This window comes from Tympanuchus pallidicinctus, unplaced genomic scaffold, assembly GCF_026119805.1.
Source record: "Tympanuchus pallidicinctus isolate F22 unplaced genomic scaffold, pur_lepc_1.0 scaffold2, whole genome shotgun sequence".
Taxonomy (NCBI): Eukaryota; Metazoa; Chordata; class Aves; order Galliformes; family Phasianidae; genus Tympanuchus; species Tympanuchus pallidicinctus.
The window spans coordinates 7,327,517-7,351,167 of NW_026294721.1; the positions used below are offsets into that span (position 1 = coordinate 7,327,517).

Here is a 23,651-nt window from a genome sequence, read left to right on the forward strand (position 1 = left end):
CTACAAAAAAATTATAGAGAACTCTAAAGCCAGGTCTGCATCAGACAGACCAACAGACTTTTTGAAAGGATTTATTCAATACATTTTTTTTCCCAGATTAAGCATTTCCATTGATAGTCTACCAGTCACAGCTAGCATTATATATGGAGGTTGGTGGCCTTGCCTGCAGCTTGGAGCTTGACAATCCTTGAGGTCCCTTCCAACTCAAGCCATTCTATGATCTTCATGGTGATTATATTTTATTATAAACTTATTGTATATATTATTAACCCAATCAGTAGAAGTTTGAAAATGAGTAATTATGAAATTTGAGAACGATGCAAAAAAAAAAAAAAACAAACCAATAAGGGAAATTAAGCTCATTAAACATCTTGCTCCCACTGATTGCCAATAGCTTTTAGTGTTAAATTAAGAGGTATTTTGTTGTCTTCTGCAGCCAAGCTCAGCCATATTCCATTCAATAATCAATAATTTAGGTCTTTGAATTAATTACTATAAAAGGTTTTCCTCATTTTCTCACATGCTGTGTTTATTTTAGGATGTTAACACAGCAATCCAAACAGAACACATAAGACTCTCTCAGGGCTTTCTGTCTCGCATCCCAGACCTTCTGTTTCTTTCTAAACTTTAGCAGTCACAGTTGTTAAGAGATATAAATAGTCTAAAGCACAAGAGAATCTCCCTTCCCTGACAGAATCTTTATTTACAAGCTATACAAACCTATGCAGGTCACACAGTCTCTTGCTGGCAGGTTAATAAGGCCCACCTGCCAAATAAACCCACCAGTGAACTCCACAGAGCCTACATAAATCCAAGAGGCTTGGACAAGAGAAAAAGATTTGCTCATGCCAAAATGAGATGCTTGTAGTTCAGAAGGGGTTCAACTTTCAAACTCTGAAGTGCTTCTCTACCTGGCACACACTTGTAAGTGTGCCAAAAGCTTACCAAACATGTGGTTCATGCTTCTGAAGACGGCATTATTTAGCATTTATATTTCAATACTGCATACTAGACAACAGAACAGAGAGCTCCTGTACCACAGCCTTACAAACATTACGAAGATTTAGTCCCAGATCTGCAGTTTTTAGAAGGCAAGTGCAGTTGGGTAATAAATCAAGTCAAAATAAATTTGCCTACAATGCCATGAAAGGGAAACAGAAGACTAGAACAACAGATTATTTAAGCTGACCTAGAATTTATTTCTTACAAGCTACAGCACGTATTTGAGTTAATACCCACCACTATCAAGGTGGAATTCTTTTACAAGACCCATATCATTCAAACACTACTCTCGAGTAAGTCTTTCCTACTGAACCAATGACTTCTCATGGCCTTTTCTAAATCAGACAGGCTTAGCCCTAGAAACCATCCCAGTGTGGGCATACCTGTAGATCTTTCCAGAGGCTTAGTCACTACATTTATATTGCATTCAAAAGAGTTTCTCCAAAGCATCTTTCAGATTTCTATTTGCAGTTTGCAAAGTCAGGAAACTGACAAAGCCAATATTTAATAGTTTTAGAATGGCATCAGGCAGATGAAGACAGGTAGTCATGTAGCACAAGCTCTTGCCAACTCCAGTCCTAGCACACTACCTCTGAAACAGGAACTCATGATCCACTCAGGAAAAGGACTGGCTTACTTTTGCATACCCAGCTGAAAACAGCAGCAGTGCCAAGCAGATCACAAACAGTTCATGTCTCTGAGGTAGCAGCAGCAATCAAGAAGGGCAATACAGGGCTGCAGAGGCAGTATGTGTATCCATGGGGTGGGGGGAAACTCATAGGCCCAATTTTAACTAGCCATTTGAAGTCTGATGAAGTTCTTTAATGTATTATAAAGCACGTCTGTAGAAGACCTACCTGCCAAAAAATCCTCAGGGACCGATTATACAGATTGGAGAACACAAAGGCATCCACCTATTTCTTCCAGCAGGTTGAGTGAACTAGACCAGGGATTTCCCGCAGTTGGTGAGAGCTACACAGAGAGATACAGAATTGGAACTGCAAAGAGACAACTCGCAATGTGAAGGGTTAAGGTGATATTTTTGCTTTTTATTTGCCAGTGACTCCACATATAAGTCAAACTGTTTTACAAGTGTACAGGAAACAAAGAATGCATAGAACATGCCCCTGAGATGGTATGCTGTGGCAAAGCAGTTAGTAAAACTGTGAAGACCTCTGTCTAATCACTTGAAGTATCACTCTGCTTAGGGATCCTGTTATTTTAGATAAGTTGCATGTTGGGAGGGATGTACTTGCAGCCAAAGACAACTGTACCTGCTGTAGCCCCTGTAAAGGGATAAAGCAGAAGTTAAGGCCTAGATTTACAGGTTAGACTCCTGAAATCTCCAAGTGCCATTAAACTGCTTACCTCCTTCTTTTGGATACTGTAAACAGTTTTCTCTTGCCTTGAAGAGCAGTTTCAAACCCAGAAGATTCACACAACCTCAGCCCTTCAGCAAATACCATATGCCCAATGGCTGTAGCAATTTCAAGAGGTGAGGTACGCAACATATGACGGCGTACATCCAGGAGAATGATGCTTTTGTTAGCAACTGGTCCCAGCTTCAGCATGAGACAGCCAAGAAGGTGAATCCTCCCTCATCCAGGACGCTCCTATGTGCTGGCTAAGCCCCAACACCTCCAACCAGTCCATTCCTCATCCAAATCACTGTTTAATTCAATTGCTGTAAATGCAACTGAGACAGTATGATGTCTTTGTACTCTATGTAAACTGGATGCAGATCCAGAGCTGGAGCCAGAACTGCCGCAGTGGAATCACTCTTGCGTTTAGGGTTGAGCTGCTGACAGTGAACCACATTAACTCCTGCAGGCAGCTCAGCAGCCACCTTGCACCTCCTGCTAGGGCTTGTTCACCAAGCCTCTCATAATATGCCTGCACTGATTTGCAAAGTGTAAGCTCTGGCTCATTAACAATAACTGAAGCGAATAAATATAGCTTAGAGAAGCTAGCATATCAAGCTCAAGAACAGTGTAAGAACATGGTAAAATGTGCAAGAAACACATCCTACTCCTTTCAGTTTTCACAGCAAAAACAGGACAGGTGATAATTTAGCAGTTAGGTCCGCATTTGCAAGCCTGCTCAGCCTATGGCTTAAATCCAGTTGTTTCAGCCCTTATTTGTCAAGTACACTTGAAAGTACCTAACACCAATATAAAACAAGTGCCAGAAATCTTATATAAATTCCCAATCAGTTCTCAAAGTTAGTGAATATTTCTGAAAATGTCTGTCAGTGGGCATTCCTCTCAAAGCATATATATTGAGTAAATGGGATGTGATCACAGCTACAGCTTCTCAGTCCAGGAAATTGCCAGCCACCAACATAATTAGAAACAGTTCACACGATGAAATTAATCATTCAAAAAAGAGCAATTACTGTTAACAGAATAATGGCATGCCTTAAAGAAGAATGAAATTAACCTTTCAGACTGACATAGTTACCCTCACCATTCCACATCGAGGCAGCAAAGATTAATATGTGTGCAAAATAAAACACTGCATTAGAGTCCACTGAAAACAGAAGTAGCATTATCTATCTGGTCTCTTCAACCCTTAACAAACTTTACTCTTCAGCACTGGCATACAGTCGAAATATCAATAGTCAGTTCTCCGCCAAAATGAAAAGAAACTTCAGGACATTAATAAAAAGCTTACCACTTTGTGCTTATAACTGAACCATGATTACGTGAAGATTAAGCAATGCCATAATTTGAAATGTAACAAACTTAACAGTAAAACCTCAAAAGGTAAGAGTTAGAGTTGAGCTTTAGTTCTAGAAAATTATACCAATGGTAATTCTACTCTAAAGATAAACATTCATTCTGATTTTTAATGAATTTCAGTATATTTCTAAAAGAGATTATGTTTATAAACACAGGGGCATACTATGCAGACAGAGAGCAGAGTTAACATTTTGAATCAAGCTGTGTATTTCCACATAGCTTTATTTTATTCTAAATGTCAGGAATGTTTAAATTAAGTCATATTGATGTTGAAGGTAATTAGAGACATATAACTCATACAGATAACTTATCAGTGCACTGAACTTGCTTATACCAGGCTGGAGTACGTTAGCTACTTAAAATTGGTATACAGCTGTTTTTTATCATCCCAACACTGGACAACAGCAGGGATGTGATCCTCAGCCCTTCTTTCTCCTGGCCTCTGCTTTCCCCTGAAGATGTATCCCACTCTGTCATGTCTTCAACATTACTCTTCTTTTTGCTCCCTCAGTGACACTTTCCTTCCTTCTGCTCAGCACAAATGATGCAAACAGAAATAGCTTATTTGCGAGTAGTGACATTTACTCCCATTATTTTCCCCACTGAAAAATGAGTCTGCTGAACAGACTGGTGCATAACTCATAGTATGAAGATTCACATTTAGCTGTCTGTTTTCACTGAGGTTTTAATTTCTTACTCAGAACAGTATTCAAACTACAAGGTACAGTTGCACTTCAAACGTCTCTCATTAGGATAGACTAATTATGTTAGAAATTCTCTAAGCAGATTATTTTCTTCTTCCTGAAGAATCAACATGCAATTAAAAAATACTACTGCTCCATTTTTATGAGACTGTAAAAAAAAAAATGTGCAAAGAAGTCTGAAATCCCCATTCCTTCTCATTTTAAAATTATTTAACACTTCAGGAATTGTAATACACAATTTTCAGATTACCATTCCCACTGAACTTTCATTCAAATTGATCACCAAATGTAGGCTCTCGAAGATTCACTTAGAACTACAATTTCAGTATTAGTGTGCTACAGTTGATGCCAGCTATTTGGAAACACTGCTTTAAGTTATTCTTTCTTAATTTTACATCAGCAGCTTGCTCTCTTCATATTCAGCAGAACACAGTATGTTGCATGGCTGAAGACAAATGCACACGTGCTTATGAAGATTTTTCTTAGCAGTCTTGGTGACACGTAGACTGACATATTGACAGATCAGTGGCTCTGCCTACACGTAACGCAGCTAAGGATACATTCAGACAGGGTTCAGGCAGGTTGGAAATAACCATTACTCAATGTTAATCCTAAGAAAAATCATGGATTGCTAGCTGAAGCCAGAGCTCAGGTGATGGGTTACCAACTGACGGTATGAAAGAGCAGTAACAGTGATGAAGGATGACACTGGGAAGATATCTCTGCATCAATGCTACCACAGAATAGAACAGGCAGCATTAACTCTCCCAGTGTATTCACGTTTTTATTAGAACTACAAGCATATTCAGTGTTTAACCTTAAAAGGTGAAAAAGTGATGCAAAGCTGCAAAACAAAAGATATATCCATTTGTGGGTTCTAAACAGTCTAGTACAACTCTTATCTCATTAAACACCTGCAGGACAGTAAAAACTGTGGATAGCCTGTGCTGTTTTATAGGTCTGATTAATTTGTCAACTGCACTCCCGTATCTGAAACAAAAATAAAAAGGGATTCGGAGCAATCAGTGGCTAGGATCTGTACAGAAGATAAATATAAACTTGAAGCTTTTACCACAAAGATCTACAATTAGATTAAATGTGCTTGCTGACAGCACCTTTGTTCTGTTCGGCCTTTGGCATGAGAGATGCAAAGCTTTAGTACAGAGAATGCAAAACTCCATTATTTCTAATAGTGAAAGATGCCCCAAAATGTGCCCCATCCCCTTGTTAGCAGGGCTGACCAGACTCTCAGGGGAGAGATTTTTGCACTGTTGCGTGGAATAGTGCCATGCACATTCAATTTGTTTCAGAGCTCTGTGTAATGCAGTGAAACTACACCAAATGCAGTACAGGCCTTAGCCTTTCAGGCACAGCCTGTCCCTGTGGTGGCAACAAAAATAATTATCTTCCTTTGCTTTAGAACCTCAGAGTACCCTAATGCATGCCTAAGGCCAAGGGCACTGACTACTGTTATTGCTGAATAAATACTGGAAATGTTCTTGGGAAAGTGTTTAAATTGCAAATTATCCTTCAGCCTAGAAACTAATTAGTAATCTCTAAAACATAAATGTTTCTAGAACGATATGCAACTGCTACATTTATTTAAATTCATTTACTGAGTTGAACAGAGATATTGATCTTGATACTGGTTGTTAACAAAAGTTGAACCTAAAGAGCAATAAGATTTTCGATACCAAATGAAACAGGACTCAATAAATGAGTACTATGATCTGCTCTGAATATACATCATTTGGCTTCAGTGACCTGTTCTGCTGTCTGAGAAACATCAAACTGATGAAAAATACCAGCTAATTCAGAATTACAAGAACAGCTAATGAAAAGGTAAAAACCCCCCTAGAGGTTCAGTCTGGAAACTTGCAACCAGCAGCAGATTAGGGGACATTTACTTCAGCTATTTCAAGGCCATCACTCAAAAACAAGGTGCTCGTATTTGTCAGCATAACCTCATTCTGCACTGTGCATGTAGTCATTTACACCTGCATAGCAGAATTTAAACTCAGTTTTCATAAACATAGGAATAACAAATACCTACTTTCAGAAAATCAACATCATTGTGTACTGCTAAAAAAAAAAAACAACAGACTTCAGTATCATGGCCTGAGTTCAAGAAAATTGACAAAAATTGACAACAAGGATTGTTTTTGGGTTTGAAATAAAAAACTACATATGTAGGTTTATCTCTAAATGTGCCTTAACTTTCAAATTCGCACTGATGTCTACATACAGTAGGAGTCAGTGCCATTCCAATTAAAGAAGCCATTACATGGTTGCAAATCTTAATAGTGCAGACAAGGCCAATAATCTGTATGAATTGAAAGGTGCAAAAAAGATTTCATGTCACCTTGACCATGGTAGCAAAATCCCTCCACTTAAATCTGCAACAACAGAGAGAAGGCAAACACGTGAACTGTGTTATCTGGAGGATCTTATAGATTAGTAATAAGTACAGAACAAAAAATCTGTTCTCTTTTCAAAAATTGCAAATAGAAGGATTTATATTACTAAGCCTGAGCACAGAACTTGTTGCCAAGAGAGCAGAGAATGCATTTGTAGCATATCAGTTATTGATAACTAACCTCATTTCTTACAAGCTTTTTCAGCAGAAAACAGCAACTCTCAAGCATGTACCACACATCTGGCTTTCAGCATTTTTCACATTACTGATCAACTACAGAAGAAAAGCACTTCTATACATGCCATTCTGCAGCAAAATAGGATCCACACACGTGTACATCTATTAATGTGTACCAATACTTGCTTTCTTACTAGAGGTGGAAGCATCTTTTTTCTCCTGCAAATGTAACTGAACTTGAAGAAACGGGAAACTTGCCAATGATGTTTAACCCAAATTAGCTGTTTCAAAATCATAGAACCATTAAGGTTGGAAAAGACCAGAGAGATCAGCTAGTCCAACCCTCAGACTGCGCCCATTGCCCATGTCCCTCAGTATCGCCCATCTCTACTCTTTTCTTGAGCACCTCCCTGGACAGTGAGTCCACCACCACCTGGGCAGCCTGTTCCAATTCTTGACCTCTCTTTCTGAGAAGAAATTGTTCCTAATACCCAACCTGTTCCCCTGGCACATCTCCTTTTCTTTAATACTGTACAACTAACATCCAGAAGATAAGTCCCACAAGCCTAACACCTTGAAGATGTTTGTTGCTTTTTTTTTTTTTAATAGCCAGGCTGTAAACAAGTTAAGATACCTTTATCACGACAGATAGGTCTCCTTCAGCTGATTACAGCTTTAATCAGCCCACGATTAGCACTCTCATTACTAAGTAATTAGCAGTAAGCACAAACTGGTTGTTAACTGCCAGTGTAAGGAGGGTGCACCCACCATTAGGCACAGGCATACAACCCCCCACATCTGCCAGCACTGGAAACCTCTCTGGGGCATAAGCACTCACCCTCGGGAGGACAGTGCTATTCCTCCATCACCTGCCGTTGACCTTTCCCATAAGCAGGGTCTTCATCAGCACAGGACGGCATCCTGAGCACGCAGCAAGCATCAGAGCCCTGTGGCAGCCGGCCACCCCCTTGATGCTTGTTCCTGTCAGAGCACGACAGATATTGCCGATTCAACCTGGAAAAGGAACCAGGCACTCAGCTGGCAAATTGCAAGCACACGTGCTTTGGTTGATGTAAACTAGAGAAAAATAAACCAGGCCACACAAGCAGCCCAGGCAACCCGCAGCCAGGCACACCTAGCTTCCTATACAACCTGAAGCCTTTAGAACCGCATGGAAGTCAGAGCATTCACGTCGCATTGTGAATCACATCAGCTCGGGCTTTCTTTTTTTTTTTTTTTCTTTTATAAGGGAATACACGTGTAGGGCTGCTGAGTAAGGCACATTTACCACACAGCGTACCCGAGGAAGGCACATTCAGCACACAGCACGCCGTGAGCGCTTACCACAGCGGTGCGGGGAGAGCCTCCGAGTCCGAGGGGGAGGAAAGCCGCGCCGCTCAGGGCCCTCGACGCGCTCTAGCCCACCTGGGCCGGGCCCCACGCAGCTCCCGCCTTCGGCCCCACCTCGCCGCACGGCCTTCCCTCCCCTGGCACCCGGCCCGCCCTCCTCTTCCTCGCCGCCGCCAGCGCGGTCCCCGCCGCTGCCGCCGCCCCGCGCTCACGGCGGGCGCCGCTCCGGGCCGCGCGTGCGGGCGGCTCCGTGCGGGGGGATTTGAAACAGCCGCTCCGGGGGCAGCGCAGCGGCGGCGGCCAATCAGCGCGCCGGATTTTTCGCGCTGGTTCTGGCCGGAGGAGGGGGCGGGGCCGCCGCGCAGGATCGCCGGAGCCGCCGTTACCGCCGCCGTTGCCGTTACCGAGTCGCTTCGGCTCCCGCCGGTTCCCCGGCCCCGAGCTACCGCCGCCGCTTCCGCCCGGCTCCCGGGGGACGAGGATGCGCTAGGCCACAGGTCGGTGGGGCCGGGAGCGCGGCGAGCGGGCTGCTCTCCCAGAGGAAGGGAGGAGAGGAGGAGGAGAAGGAGGCGGCGGCGGCGGTGGTGGCGGTGGTGGCGGTGGTGGCGGTGGCGGCGGCGGCGGCGGCGGCGGCGGCAGCAGCAGCGGCAGCAGCGGCAGCAGCGGCGGCGGGGCACACGGTCCCACAGGCCCCGGGCGGGAGGCGGGAGCGGCGGCGCCCTGGGGATGGATGCTGCGGGCAGCGCTAAGAGGCCGGGCGCCGTGCGGTGGCGGTGTGGGGCTGGGGGTCGGCTACTCCCCCCCCCCTTTGGAGCCCCTCAGCCGCGACTCCGCTTCCTCAGGCGGACCGCAGCTCCGCTATCCCCGCGTGGAGATCTTGTGTTTTTTACGTATCGTTTGTTGGTGCCCCCGCCGCCCCCAGGCTGCAGTCTGACTGCTGTGTGGCGGAAAGTAGCGATGCTGTTCTGCCTTCCTCCTCCTCCTCCTCCTCCTCCGTGGGCGCTGCGGGAGGTCGGTGCTGCATAAAGCGCCGCGGGCCGGGGGGGCAATCAGTGCTCAGCGCAGAAAAGAACGGAGAAGCCGGGTGGGGGGGGAGGGGGGGGAGGTGAGAAGGGGGAAAAAAACACACACATACAAAAAGCCCTCCTCCAGAGCCTCACCTCCTTCCCCCGAGAGATGGGAGGCGGCCGGCTCGCCCCCGTGGCCGTGGGATCGGGGAGATGCCCTGTGCCCTTCGCCGCGGGTAGGACCGGCTCACCCGGCAGCGGGAGTGCGTGTAACTCGGGAGATGTATGGAGGGGAAGCAGCCATGTTTGATTTATTCCTCCTCCGAACGCTGGTGCGATGATCCTGCTGCCACTTACACCCTCCTGAGCTCCATCCTGCACCCAAGCGTCCCTGGGAGCACACGGGAGGGAAAGCGAGGGCTGAGGGCTCCTCGTCACCGTCTTCACTGAGGAGAGGATGGGGCTCCAACTTGAATTGGTGTTTGTGTGGTAAAGAGCCTGGGGAACTTGTATTCCCAAGGCCATAGTTACAGCTCATCCGCTGTGGCTTTACCGCTCTGGGGGTGGAGGAGGGAATTCGCCACACTTCTTGTATGCTTGCATTTTGGTTTTGGTTTTTTGTTGGTTTTTTTTTTAATATGTCGAGTGAAAGGAGGATTACATACAAGGTAGAAGTGCAGGGAGAGTAAACACTGTATTTCAACAGATTACAGAGAAAACAGGCCTCTTGCTCCCAGCCATTAAGCAGGCAGGGGACTGGTATCGCTCATTGCCCGTGTATTTCGTGTATTTCCTTATTGACATTTGCATTAAAATCGGTTTATAACGATTCACAGATTTAGGAGCTAGTGCTGCTTGCGCTGAGTAAACTCAGCGAGGTCTCTGTGTTTCTTTGCTTAAAAAAAAAAAAAAAAGGAAGATTTGTTTGGTTTATAAGCCTTTTCAGACATCTAAGGAAGGTAACTGTAAACATTAAAGGCTGGCAATGAAGTTTGTAACAGATCTTGCAAAGAGCCCTTGCTGCTGGTCTGTGTGCACTTAGATGTTCACTGGAATTCCTTAAACATGGAGTGCGTGGCTTCAGCTGAAGGAAGCAATGGGTTCCTCACCAAAATCTGCCTACATTTGTAGGATCTCGGCGATTTATTGTTGAAGCTATTCTTTGCTTGTTTTGCTGTGGGAATTTTGCTTAGGCAATGCAGCCTATCAGCCTTAATAAACTTAATTTCATAGCATGGATGTAATCATTGCATAAAACCACTGTTCTGCAGGGCTATTCTGGGCTCTGTACTCACCATGTATGCAGTTTTTTGGTTGTTGCAGTGGGTATCCATATCCTATTTATTAGAACACGCTGAGATTTCCATCTTGTTTGTAGCCATCAGAAAATATGACAATTTTCCACAGAGTTTAAATGTAAAAGCTGTGGGTATTCCTGGAGGCTGTACGGCTGATTGTTGTGATTATTCCACCCTCACGCATGTTCAGAAAAATTCAGATATGGAAAATACAGTAAAAGCTATTAATTTATCAAATGTTATTTGAAGATGTCAGAAGAAAACTAGGCCATGATATTTCGAGAGTGTGGAATTTAAGTCGTTTATACATTTGAAGTTAAATGTAAATATATATTTCCTTTTAGCAAGAATAGGAAAATGCCATATTTTACTATCAGGAGGGCTGCATGCTTTCTGTGAAGTCTGTGGTTGCTGTGCAGATGAGAAAATTGCATTTAAATGACGACTGCATGCAAAGGACTGGTTATTACAACCAAAAAAAACCTTTCTATTCAGACTGGAAGCAAAAATGACAAGGGTAGGGGGGGGAAGATGGCTGCTTTCTAATATTTGGGTGGCAAAAGTGATCTGTGTGGATGTAGGCTTGTACATATATACGTATGTGTGTGTGCATACTTGTGTATATGTCTGAGTTTATTTCCAAAATATCACACTAGCAAGGCAAGAGAGGAATGGAGAGAAGGGACTGTTTTTCAGTGTCCTATTGTTTGTGGCCCATTCACCTCTCACTTTTTGCACTGAGCTTCCTTTTTGTTCCACCCCTGTCAGTACGCTCACAAGGCAAGGCCTTATTTCTCTGGGCTGATAAATGCACCTCTTGTGGTCGATGAAAGCCTATTGCCTGTGTGGTAACCGTGCATATATGTAAGTTCACCTGCTCTGGGCAGATGACTGGATCAAAGAAGTAGTTTATGATCAGAAGATACAACGCAATTTGCACAGCGCTTTGGTCACCTCTGGTGATTCCCGCTTACATAACTGCAACAGTGTCTCTTAGGTTTTATGCATAGAAGATGGTTGGATGTGTGAAAATCGCAAGTGCTGTTTTCTCTGTAGACTGGGGCACCTTGCCTCACCTTGCCTTTTCTGGGGGAAAATTTCACCTCTCCCCGGAAGCACTGTGCTGCACAATGGGAAGCACGGTTAAGTGGTGTTGCTGAAAGCAGCAGATACCCTAATGCTCACTGAACAGACATCCACGGAGAAACATGTGATGGAGATAGTAATAAAGCCATCGATGATGACTGCATTTTTGAATGCTGTGTTTGTGGCCTACTGTTTGAAGTCTTTCATTTTCTGCGAAGACAAATGCAATGGCCTTATGGTTGAGTAAATATGATCTGGTATAATTCTTTTATTCAGCCTCTGGGTGAAGAAAGAATGGAGATACTGAAGTGGATCTAAGTGGATAAGTAAGTCCGTGTTTCTAGGAGGCATTGCTTTCCAGTTAGAATGTAGCTTTGAAAAATGCCTTCCCTGAGGTGTTGGTGGTGTAAATGAGAAGGTGGAGAAGGAATATGCCAAGCAGGATAAGTGGAGTAAATGGAGTCATGTGGTAAAGTGGAGAGAGAGAAAATTTCCCATTGGAGCTTGACATGGGAGTCCAGATTTCCTTTGGCAAATAATTGTGAAGGATTTGGGGGCAGGGCGAGGAGATCTTTGTTGGCATGTCAGTAGTCACCCTGCAGCTTGTAAATCCAGTGGCTTTTTGAATGGGTCAGTTAGTGATCTTGTAAAATTAATGGTTACTGGGAAGACTTTGGTTCTGAGAATATTTTTAAAGAACAGGAGAGAAACTACCTGAATTAACCCTTCACTACAGATTAGCTTCTCTTTGACTTATGGTATTGGAGGTGATATGACGCTGTGTAAGTGTACTTAGAATTTTCAATTTACACTGGCAGAAATTACAAAAATGATATATCAGGCACTATTTTTAGTCATTTTATCATGTTGATGATGGCCAGTACAGGGATTTTTGTGTTTTCTAGCATCAGTTGAAAGTTCTTGGAACATGTTATAATGGAAAGTTAGATCATTCTCTGTTCTGCTGGCCTTCTGAGCTTCAGCAAACTACGATAATACCCAAAATTGCTGGGGAATGAACCATCTATGCTTATACCATGTGTCTGGAGATGAGAAGTTAATGCATGCAGTCCATTGTGCATTACTGTGCTCACAAGCAACTCTAAACTTTAGCACCAGGTAATCTACTGAGTCTCTGGTATTTTTGAAAAGCCGCTTCTGTCTGAGACATGAAATAGACGGTTTTAAAGCCTAATTCTTGTGTGCAGCAAACAAACACCTGTTAATCATGGTTGGACCAAAAGGAAGGTTTTTCTACTCTGCTTTTTGCTGATGTTAAGGGCAGCTTCCATTGTGATGAGCTATGTGTGAAAGGAGATGTTTGAAAACCTTGGTTTGAGTGTTTCATGCCAGAAAAATTAAATTGACAAAGTATGGAAACGTGAAGTGCTGGCCCATATGTACTTCAGAGTATCCTCACTTTGGACATGATTGTTACAGGTTCTGGTAGTTGACAAAATTTGGAGCTCATAAAAGACATGAGTTAAAGCATGTGTTAAATTACAAGGGTTACTCAACAGGTGATAGTTCAATTTCCAGTCTTGTCCCCATCCTTCTAACTTGTCCTATTTTTGACTTGGTGCAAGATAGCAATTTGATCTTGTTTTGAACTTTGGTATTCCGCTTCCTAGCACAAATTGGAGCTGTTTTGTATTCATCCATATTTGGAATGAATGACTGAAAAACTACAGCTTGAAGCGCTACTTTCCTCCTACCTGTATCCTTTTGCAGCACAAACAAATACACAGCTAGCAAAGGAAAAAAAACAACGCTTCTGCAAGCCAAATATTTCAGTATTTTTTGGGTTTATTTACGTTCTTTATAAGGAGCTCTTACATTGGAGCAGACTTTCATAGAAGCTTTAACATTTTTCTTCTGCTGTGAAAGACAGCCAGGTTTCCGTGTGACTCTATGAAGAAGCATAGGCCAATCTTGCTCAGTTGGCCAACAGAGATGAGCACTTAATTGGCTCTGTGAAACCTTTCCTGGTCTGTACCTCATAATAAAATCCTGACGTCTTCCATCTATGCTAAAACACATAATAAATTAGAAAACTTGTATTTTAAAATAGTTATCTTTAAAGATACTTAGCCTTGAGGGCTAATATTGGAATTCCGTCTTTTCTTTGCCATGATCAAAAACATAATAGAGTGGATGTTGTCCCGTTCTGCCTTGCTAAATAATAGATACACCAAGGGCCAGGAGATGAATATTTTGTGACAAGATTATTTTCAAGAAAGAAAGCTGAAGTTAGGTAAGATTTTATTAGAAATGTCATCTGAACTCCGTATGAAATATTTTGAAAAACTGGTGGTTTAAAGAAGCAATAGGAAGAAGATGCAGTAAAATGGCATCCCATCATAATGTTTGAGACCCATTTCATTTGTTATTCGTTGTAATATGTTGAACTGTAAATGTTCCTGCTGTGGCGTGGATTAGTCTGTGGAGCTGAAGTTCACAAGGTGATGTATCAGATAAAACAATTGTGGAAGTTGCCAGCCTTGGTGGGATGCCATCAGAGCAAAGAACCTGGCTGTGCTGGTACTCATAAACATCTGAATTGGGGAGTTGTCTCTGTAGTAAAGAGTGCCCAGATTCTAGTCTGGTAATAAAGCCAGTGGGATTTAAGCCAAAAGACTAACCTTGGGGAGCAGTGTAGGATGAAAGATAGGAATATGGATAATTTTGCTCTATGGAGTAGTTGCCAAGAACTTTCAATCAGACGCTTCAGAATGAAATTAAAGATGTGATTTTTCTACGAATGCAAGATGTAGGCTATCAGAAGCTCTTGTATAGGAGCACTCCTGAATAAACTGGAAACAAATTCTGTGATCCAGTCTGGAAAATGGCCAGGATTCAGCACTAATACAAAAACAAGGTATGTCATTAATGAAGAAAAAAGTAGTAGGCTCAAAATGTAGAGTAGGAAATGTGTGCAGTATCTGTTCAGTAGTAAAAGGCTTGGATCTGCAGTGGTAGTGGTAGTTGAGCTTCGTCAACTAATTAAGCAATTGTAGTTGCTGTCATATTTCTGCAATCAGAACTCTGGATGTTCTTCTTTCTGATAAGCAGTTACCTCAATTTCTCTTAAAAAAAAAAAATAATCTTAATAAGGCAGTGAACTAATGTGCAAGAACTAATACTGTACTGAATGAAAGGAGAGCAAAAATGGCAAAAAATACCCACTGTAAACCCCTCAAGGCAGGGTTGGGAAGTGAATAAGAAGGCTCTGGCTTGTTGGACAGAAAAGCGTTTTATCCTTCTGTCTCCATAATATATCTGTGGAAACCTAAAATTTGCTACAAATTGTGTTCCTTACCTGTAACAGTCATACTAATCTCTGCTCTGGAGACATTCTTGATGTAGATTAAGTGGAAAAAAGTAGGGAATGAAGAGCCATGGGAATGCTGGTAATGCATTTTGACAAAAGGTCATTAAAGCACAGGGAGGTACTTCATACTTCAAATGGTATCCAATCAGAAGGGCCACTTTACTAGGAAGTATTTGGATTTGTTTGGTAAGTGTCTAATGTTCCAAGACTCCTGTGAGCTTGGGCTTGGTTTAAGTGCTCCTGGCATACGTCTGCCAGATGTGTGTGCTAGTTTACTTTGAAATAATGCATTGATAGTGGATGTAACATAACTGGATGTATATAGTTACAGTACGTTATACCTGTGAAATACACCAGCACTAGCACTGTGTGACCAGGAGTACATTACAGACATAGTTACACTGATCAGATTTGGTCATAGGTGCAGGCCTACCAGTAAACAGTGCAGTCAAGTCAGTATTACTGTCTTTTTTTTTTCTTTTTTTTTTTCCTTATGGAAGATGAAATTTAATATGCTGGATGGAAGAAGTTCTGTATATTTTTACGAGAGTTACCTGTCCATGTTAGAGGTGTGTTAGCAGTTCATTGTGTCTCTGTTCATACAGAAGACAAATACTGCTCTGTGCTAAGGATTATACAATTTGCATAGCTAGGCTTTCATGCTGTTGACAAGGCCTCATGTATCACTAGTGGCACAACAGTGCTTTTTAGAATGATTGCAGCGCACTGAGTGCTTCTGGCATCTGAATCCACCTGCTTGGGTAAACAGTTCTTAATGCAGTGATAGATAAAGTTCTAAAAGGTCCATACAAAATGGATGTATCTTCTTTATTAAAATTAGTCGCGATCTGGTCTGGGCAACATTGTTTATTTCTGTGGAGCAGATAATGTTTTGGTAATACTACAATTTAATTCATTACTTACACTGATTACTTGTTTTGTGATGTCATCCCAGATTTGGTCATCCCTCCTCAGAATATGCCTGATCAGAAATTTTCATGGTGCTCATTGCAAGGCTTCAGACAATTACTGTGCTACCGTCACTTCATGGGAGAAAGGGCAGAATCATTGGCTACAGTGAAGAGGAAACAAACAAATTAGAGTGCATTAATCTGCAGCAGTGAATATTATGTAGAACCAGAGGATCCAGGTCCTGAAGCTCATGGTGCAAGGAGCAGAGGTAGGATGCTGAAAAGAAAAAGCAATAGGGATTAAGGGAGGAGTGGGAAATCAAGGTAGGCTTAGGACAGGTGAAGAAAGAACAGCATAAATGAAGAAGAATTACCTTTGCAGGTAAGTGCTCTGTTATCTGAGATTGCATTTGCTCTTTGTTCTCAGTCTAAAATAGAAGTCAGAAACACAATTCTGGCCCTCTTAAGAGAGAGAGACATTTCATTGGTGAGCAAGTACCTAGACTGCACATATTCTGACTGGTGTATTGCTGAGTGCTGTTTTACTAGGGAGCAGCCTTCTTTTGAGCTGAGCCATTCAGAACCCTCCAGAAGAGAGTAATGTCTCAAGTACACATTTGAAACATAATGGATTTTTTGTGCCACTTGCTGAGCATCTGTTGAGGTCTACCTGTTCTATCATCCTGCTGGTAAACCTTGTCATTTCTACTATTTTAGGCACTGATGTTCCTCTCAGCTTATTGTCAGAGAAGCAGCAATTCTTTTCTATTTGATCTCTGATCCTGCAAATGAAGAAGAGATCTATAACCTCTCTTCAGTCAAAAATACCACATTTTACAGGAGTTTGCTCACATCTATCCCTCTTCCTTCACCACCCACCCTTGGGAGGAAGAAATTAACAAAATTCAGTTTCTTCAGAAGTCAAAAAATTAATCTTGTGATCTTGAAGAAAACAAATTAATGGCGAAGAGTCCCTTTGTAGAATCTTCTAGGCTTATCCTCAGCAGCAGGGGTTGGTTACAAAAAGTTTTTCTGAGGAGGAACAAAATGTTAAGTTAATCAGTTTTGTAAGCTTGCTTTAGCAATAGCAAGTAACATTTACAGTGAAGAAATTGTTTACTTGCCATTGTACAGTTCCTAACTGTACAAGTGAGTATTTTGTACAAGCTGGTGTTGCCTGTTGCCTTCAGGAGAAGGTCGTAAATACTTGGTTCAGTCAATGAGAACAGATTGTTACAATTAAGTTCTGAAATTTTATTCATTGGGAAAAAGAACAAAAAAATACGGATGCTAATTTAAAAAAAAAAAAAGAAAAGTTGGTGGCAAGCAAGTGCAAGTCTTAGTGCTCTGATTACTCTAAACTTTTCACACGGTTTTCAAAATAAGCTTAGTCTTGTGTAAATGCATACTAAGTCTCTATATAGTCATTGTTCTGTTCTGCAAGCATGAAGAAACGTTCAGGTACTGCTTTAAAAACACCTTGTTGGAGGTTAACCAGAATCAATGTTGCAAGATTAATGAAGATCTTCAGGTGCTTTTAAAATTGAAATGGTCTCCCTGTACTGAAGTTCTTACTTTTCTCGGTCTTCCAGACATTTCTAGGACTGCTAAATTGTTAGGAAGTTTTGGTACAATGATTTTCAGTTATCCACTAGCTGCTCTAGTAACCTTTGTGAATTTGCTGGATAGAGCTGGTTTATGACAACTATTGGCAAATCCACAAGACAATTTTCAGTTGTACATTGTGTTTGTTTTCTAAAAGTAAATTGTGTTTAGTAGTCCTTTAGTAACCTTTCATTATTTTAATGCAGTGAAGAATGGTCACAATGTAATGCATGACAGAGAGTATGTCCTATGATTTTATTCCTATTTGATATTCTGGTTTGTTCTTTTATATGGGGTAGTAGGAATGAGCATACTCCAGGTTTTCAGCTGAATGTGTTATAACTGTGCTCATCTTCAAGTATTATGTCTAATTCTGAATCTTAATCTGAAAACAGGAATTTAAGGCCTTTGACCTTAAAATAGCTGAGAGAATGGAGAGGACTTACCACAAAGTTACAGGAAACAAAAACGAACGGTAGCCATCTATTAGCTTTTTAAAACCAGCTGAAACCTGATTTGTAGATAATAAATGTAGCTTTTGTGCATGTTCTCTTACTGTAAATTTGCATACCTGAGAAATGACTTTAAGAAAACATTTAGATAAAACAGAAGTGGTATTTCATGTGATGTTTGTTGTTGTTTACTCTGTTCTCTCCCTTTGACCAAATTGGAAAGAATGGACTGCTCCATTATTTCTGACACACAAGAAAAACATCTCTGAAATTGAAGCAGATGTGGAAGAAGTGAATAATAAGTATCACATAATTGATGGTGGCCTGGACAGTAAAGAAAGAACGTGACATGCAGGCAAACTCTGTTTGGCTCATGACTCCTGTCAGATGACAGACCTTTAAGTAATTAATAAAACCACTGTAATTGTCTGCAAAATAATTTGCCTTACATAAAACCTGTGTTTTACTATGAAAGTACATACAAAGCCACTACCAGGATGTATCATTGTTCTGTTAAAATGTCTAGAGACCTTTCTCTTGTAAATCATATTCCCATTTGGTTACTGAAAACTACTTGTTCACAGGCCAAAATACCGTGTTTATTCAGCAGACTTCTTGGCTCTCATGTTTTTTCCTCTTCATTAGAGAAAATGGTACTTGTTGGGTCACCAGACAGTCAATATGGGACGCTACTAGCTTAAGCTCATTAGCAGCTATTACTGTATGGTGCTATTGTCCTGCCTTTCGCTCCCCTCCCCCAAGCTTCCTTTTCTATACAGTGTCATCTAGAAAAAGATAAGGGATTGCTTTTGTTTATGTGGGAGATGTCTGTCTAAGAATGAAGTTATTTTAACCACAAAACCTATTCATATGCTGAGCTGCTTCAGGACCTTACTCTTACAACTCTGATCAGCCAGATCTTTTCTGTGATCTTTCTCACTTCGTCCTTTCATGTCCTGAATTCTAGTTCTCCTTGCTTTAAATCTAAGCTCATAGTACAGCCTGAAATTTCTTTTTTCTTCCTTTTCTTCATCTGTGCTCTATTGTCCTCCTTTCACAAAATGCTCGATCCTTTTTGTTTATGGTATTGTGCTACCATAAAATTAAGACAGCAAAAATTGTGCAAAATTTTACTAGCTTCAAATTTGCCATTCTTTCCAAGGCCTTCTGTTATTCCTGTGAGTGCAAATTTCCTGGTTTCATAATTTTAACAGAATTCCACAGCGTAGTTTCTATTTCAAGTGAATTGACCGTTTCCCTCTCCTCCATTGGGTTGTCCTAGAAATGATGACTGACCTGCAAGTTGCTTTCTACAAGTGTCATCTCTGTCATGGGGCTCCTTGACTTTATTTGCTTCTAGGTACTCATATCTTTGTGTTTTTACCATTATTCTACCTCTACACCTCTTTTCATTTGACTCAGTTGTTCTTTGTACAGTCACAGTCTATTTCTCACGTTCTAAAGTCTGCATGCTGCCAGTTGTGATGGTCTTTCTGACTCAGATTACGGTCTTTGCCTTCATCTTCGCATTTACCATAGACCTGGCTGCACTGACTTCCTTTTACCAGTCATGCACCTGGAATTCTTCTCTCTTTAGGCTCCTGCAATTTGAGGAGTCTTTTTCAGCGCATTCAGCTTTTCAAAGTGCTCCATGTTACTGGGAGTCATTAACCAAACCTTTATTCTGCAACTGTCACTTCTGCAGCTCATCCAGTTTGTTCTGTTGAGCGCACTAATAATAATATGGTCTGATTTGATTAGTTCTTGCTTTTTTTCTTTTTCTGGTCTGCCTCGAGCTTGATAGCTTTCTAGCTTAAGGAAATAAGTAATGAAAATAAGAGTTATTATTAAGCAGGAATAAAAAAGAATACTGGTAGAATTACAGATGGAAAACGACAGCGCTACAAAATCTGACATCTTGATTCAGAAATCCAGATCCTGGTAAGCAGTTAATGGGGCCACTTATTTATTTACTTAGTTACTGCTTAGTTCATGGATTTGAAGTTGTTGCGCAAGACTTTTTTGGTGCTGGTCATGTTATGAGAAGCTGTGGTCTGCAGCATTCCTGCTGGACAAGGAAGCAGCAAGCTGTGGCATTTGGTGCTCTGGCCCATCTGGATAGCCACTGGGGGGCGTCCACAGCCACAAAAAAGGGAGCACCACGTTCACAGCTGCTCAGGCTGTATAGGCTTATTTTTTTAGATAGATTGAATGTAGAAGCCGAAATCAAATCTCTGGTCTGCTTTCTGGTTTACTCTATCAAGAGTCTGGAGGATTTTCTAAAAATTCAGTGTTTTAGGGATTCTGTTGTTGGTTTGGGGGTTTTTTTTGTTGTTTTTTTTTTGTTTTGTTTTGTTTTGTTTTTTGTTTGTTTGTTTGTTTGTTTTTGGGTTTTTTTTGTTTTTAAAGATATTTGCTATCATTTGTGTAACTGTAAGCCTCGCACATTCTGCAATGGGCTGGCCTTTCTGCTAAGATTTATTGAATTTGTCATCAGCAGTTACTTTAAAATAAATGTGATTTCAGTTAAATCTGCTAAATTACAGTTTGAAATGTTGTCATATTATTAATTGGGTTGAGAATCTTTTTAAAAATTGTCCATGTTTTTTGGAGATCTTGCAAAATTGCATGAGTTCTGTTTTGATTTAGTGAGTTGTTTTGCTCTGATGAAGTTTAGGTTTTCCATTTACTTCTGATTCTTCTATGAAAACAGTTAATACCTTTCACTAGCTTCTACTCATATATCAGAGATTTTACTGTTAATGCACACTTCTCATGGCTAAAAAAAAAATTCAAAACCTTTTCTCCCTTGGATTCAGGTGCATTGCTCTTCCTTACTTTGTTAATGCCAGATTTTCAGGCTGTTTGTCCCTGGAGAATGTAACTTACTTTGACCCCATGCTTGTATCTCTCAGATGAGTCTGTAGAACTTCTATGGAGATGGACACATGAGAATGGATGTGGTGAATCTTTGGGAGTGACTTGGCCTCTTGGACTTTATCATACATGAAATGGGTTACCTTAAGCATAGATAGGATGATTATTGTGCTGAGATTTTATAATATTTATGGCAGTGTTTTTCTGCATATCGTATATTCTGGACTTGCTAATCTGAAGAGTCTGTACGTATGAATTTTATAAGTGAAAAATGGTCATATTTGCCTGGTCTAGGAGGTAATGCCTGCACAAAGGAATCTGTCTGCCAGATATCTGTGTTTGCTAAGATGGCATAAAGGTGAAATGGGCACGGCTAGATTTTAGAACGCCCAGAAAACCTGCCTAAGGCTGATGATAGAGTACATTTGTATATTTGGCTTGTTGTATTTCTTTTCTTTTTTTCAGAAGTCTGTATGAAAAAAAAACGTTGGTAGACAATGGTGTTCCAGCTTTTTAATGACAATAACAGAAGTTACCTTGAGAAATTATATTTTGCACAGTGTATCCATGGGCTTGTAGGATGGGCTGCTTCATACTGGGCTGATGTTTATGAAACAAAACGATGGCCTTTTATTCATTCTCATACTCAGAAATCCGTGAGCTATGGTGAAAGACTGAGCTGTGTGTGTGGTTTCCTCAGGATGCTTCCACGGAAAACTGAGGGCCTGCCCTTAGAATGAGGAGGAGAAGCTTGTCGTGCTGCTGTCCATGGTGCAGTACTGCAGTAATGAAGCCCTTTACTCTGGCGCAGCCTCTTAGATCTGAACTCATAACATTGTTGTAAATAATATTTACTTGTGTCTAAATCTTACTTGATTTAAACAGTGCGGTACTTCTGAGTAGTTAGTATGGGTAGAATCCTGCTGTAGATCAATAAAAGATTAATAAAATTAAAGCTGTGACTTTTTCTATGTTTTTATTTTAATAATACTGATAATCTATTTTTCTTGGCATTTTACATAAAGCGTATTAGCACATATTAAAGTATTTTGATAATGAAGTTTCTAAGCAACACTTTTATTAGTAAAACTTGAATAGATACATTCTTAATGTTACGCTGTTGAAGACATCTCTATTTAAATACTTTGCAGCTTTTCTCATCTCTGTATTGCTAAAAATATTTTCTGGATTTCTTTTTTTTTTGTCTTCATATAGCAGTGTAAGACTGGAAACATCTGGGCTGGATGGACTTTAGCATCAAAAGAAGTTCTCAACTTTTAACTCGAAAAATTAACTACTTAAAAATGAAGCAAGTACCAGAGATCCTTGGAAATACCAATGGGAAGACTCAGAATTGTGAAGTGAATCGTGAGTGTTCTGTCTACCTGGGCAAAGCACAACTTTCTGCCACTCTGCAGGAAGGTGTCATGCAAAAATATAATGGCCATGATGCTCTTCCATTCATCCCAGCCGATAAGTTGAAAGATCTGACTTCTCGTGTGTTCAATGGTGAATCCGGGGCCCAGGATGCCAAGCTGCGCTTTGAACCCCAGGAAATAAAAGGAGTTGGAACACCACCAAACACTACTCCTATCAAGAATGGATCTCCAGAAATCAAGCTGAAAATCACTAAAACCTACATGAATGGAAAACCTCTGTTTGAATCTTCCATTTGTGGAGACAATGGTGCAGATGTGTCACAGTCAGAGGAAAATGAACAAAAACCAACAAACAAGGAGAGGAGGAACAGAAAAAGAAGCATAAAATATGACTCCTTACTTGAGCAGGGTCTTGTTGAAGCAGCGTTGGTGTCAAAGACTTCAAGCTCCCCTGAAAATAAGGTACTTTAAAAAAACGTTTTCTTCTGGTACATTTGTTTGTTATTCATATTGACGCTTCATTTGTTCATGTGTTAATCATTATTTTAAGTATTTCCATAGGTACTTCACCTGAACAGTTCACTTTCTGTGGTACTCTCTGGTCCCCAGTTTTTTGTCTAGAATTGGAGGACTTTCTAAATCAATTCCAAATAAGTTTAAAAAAAAGTCTTTATTGAAGATCAGGGCATGTAGTAGTGTAGGATGTATGAAGGAGAAGCTTCATCCAGAGATGCAGCCAAAGCATAGACAGGATGGGAGCTTGGGAGGCCTTGAAATTCACGCATAGCCTTTAACTGTTATGGCAGTTCAGTTGTAGTTTTTAAGCTTACTTGTGACCTAGCTAGCTTTGCTTGCTATGACCTAGAGATTTGTACTAGCTGAAAATGCTAGGTACGTCTTTGATGTCATTAATATCTGTGATTCAGCCAGTCTTTTCTTGAATTTTTTTAAACATGGGCAGAAATAGAAGCTTCACTTTTTTTTTCTTTTTTATCCGACTTACCAAGTTGAGAGTAAGAATGCTGTTAGACCTTTTCCCTCTTCAGTTTTAATTAATGGTCTTCGTTTAAAGGAACGTAGCTTACACTCATTTCATCTCACAGTACAAACCTGCATTGCAGGGATATTTTTGTGTATATTAAGTTTCCTAGGGAGTAATTCACAATAGTGCTGTGTAATGGCGATGGTAAATGGCAATCAGTGCTTTGGCAGGTGATCAGGTTTTTACACACTTTAAATGCAAAATGAATGTTAAAGTTTTTTTCTGAAAGTTTATTAACGAACATTGACTCTCAGTCTTTATTCACATGCAGAG

General features: G+C 40.9%; 1 protein-coding gene and 1 long non-coding RNA gene across 2 annotated transcripts in view; one reads left to right on the top strand and one right to left on the bottom strand.

Annotated features, from left to right (window-relative positions):
- Positions 1 to 2,041: 2,041 nt before the first annotated feature.
- On the bottom strand, positions 2,042 to 8,585 carry LOC128080217 (uncharacterized). The gene is made up of 3 exons (XR_008206550.1): positions 8,385 to 8,585; positions 7,879 to 8,054; positions 2,042 to 6,843 (listed from the first exon to the last, which is right to left on the bottom strand). It is a non-coding gene; the product is annotated as an uncharacterized LOC128080217 (long non-coding RNA).
- A 166-nt stretch (positions 8,586 to 8,751) lies between these two features.
- The window catches only part of NSD2 (nuclear receptor binding SET domain protein 2), a 71,341-nt gene continuing 56,441 nt past the window's right edge, over positions 8,752 to 23,651 (top strand). Inside the window, exons 1-2 of the mRNA XM_052682170.1 lie at positions 8,752 to 8,887; positions 22,173 to 22,798. Coding sequence (XP_052538130.1) covers positions 22,202 to 22,798 — 597 coding nt within the window. The 5' untranslated portion in view covers positions 8,752 to 8,887; positions 22,173 to 22,201. The remainder of the gene's footprint in view (positions 8,888 to 22,172; positions 22,799 to 23,651) is intronic.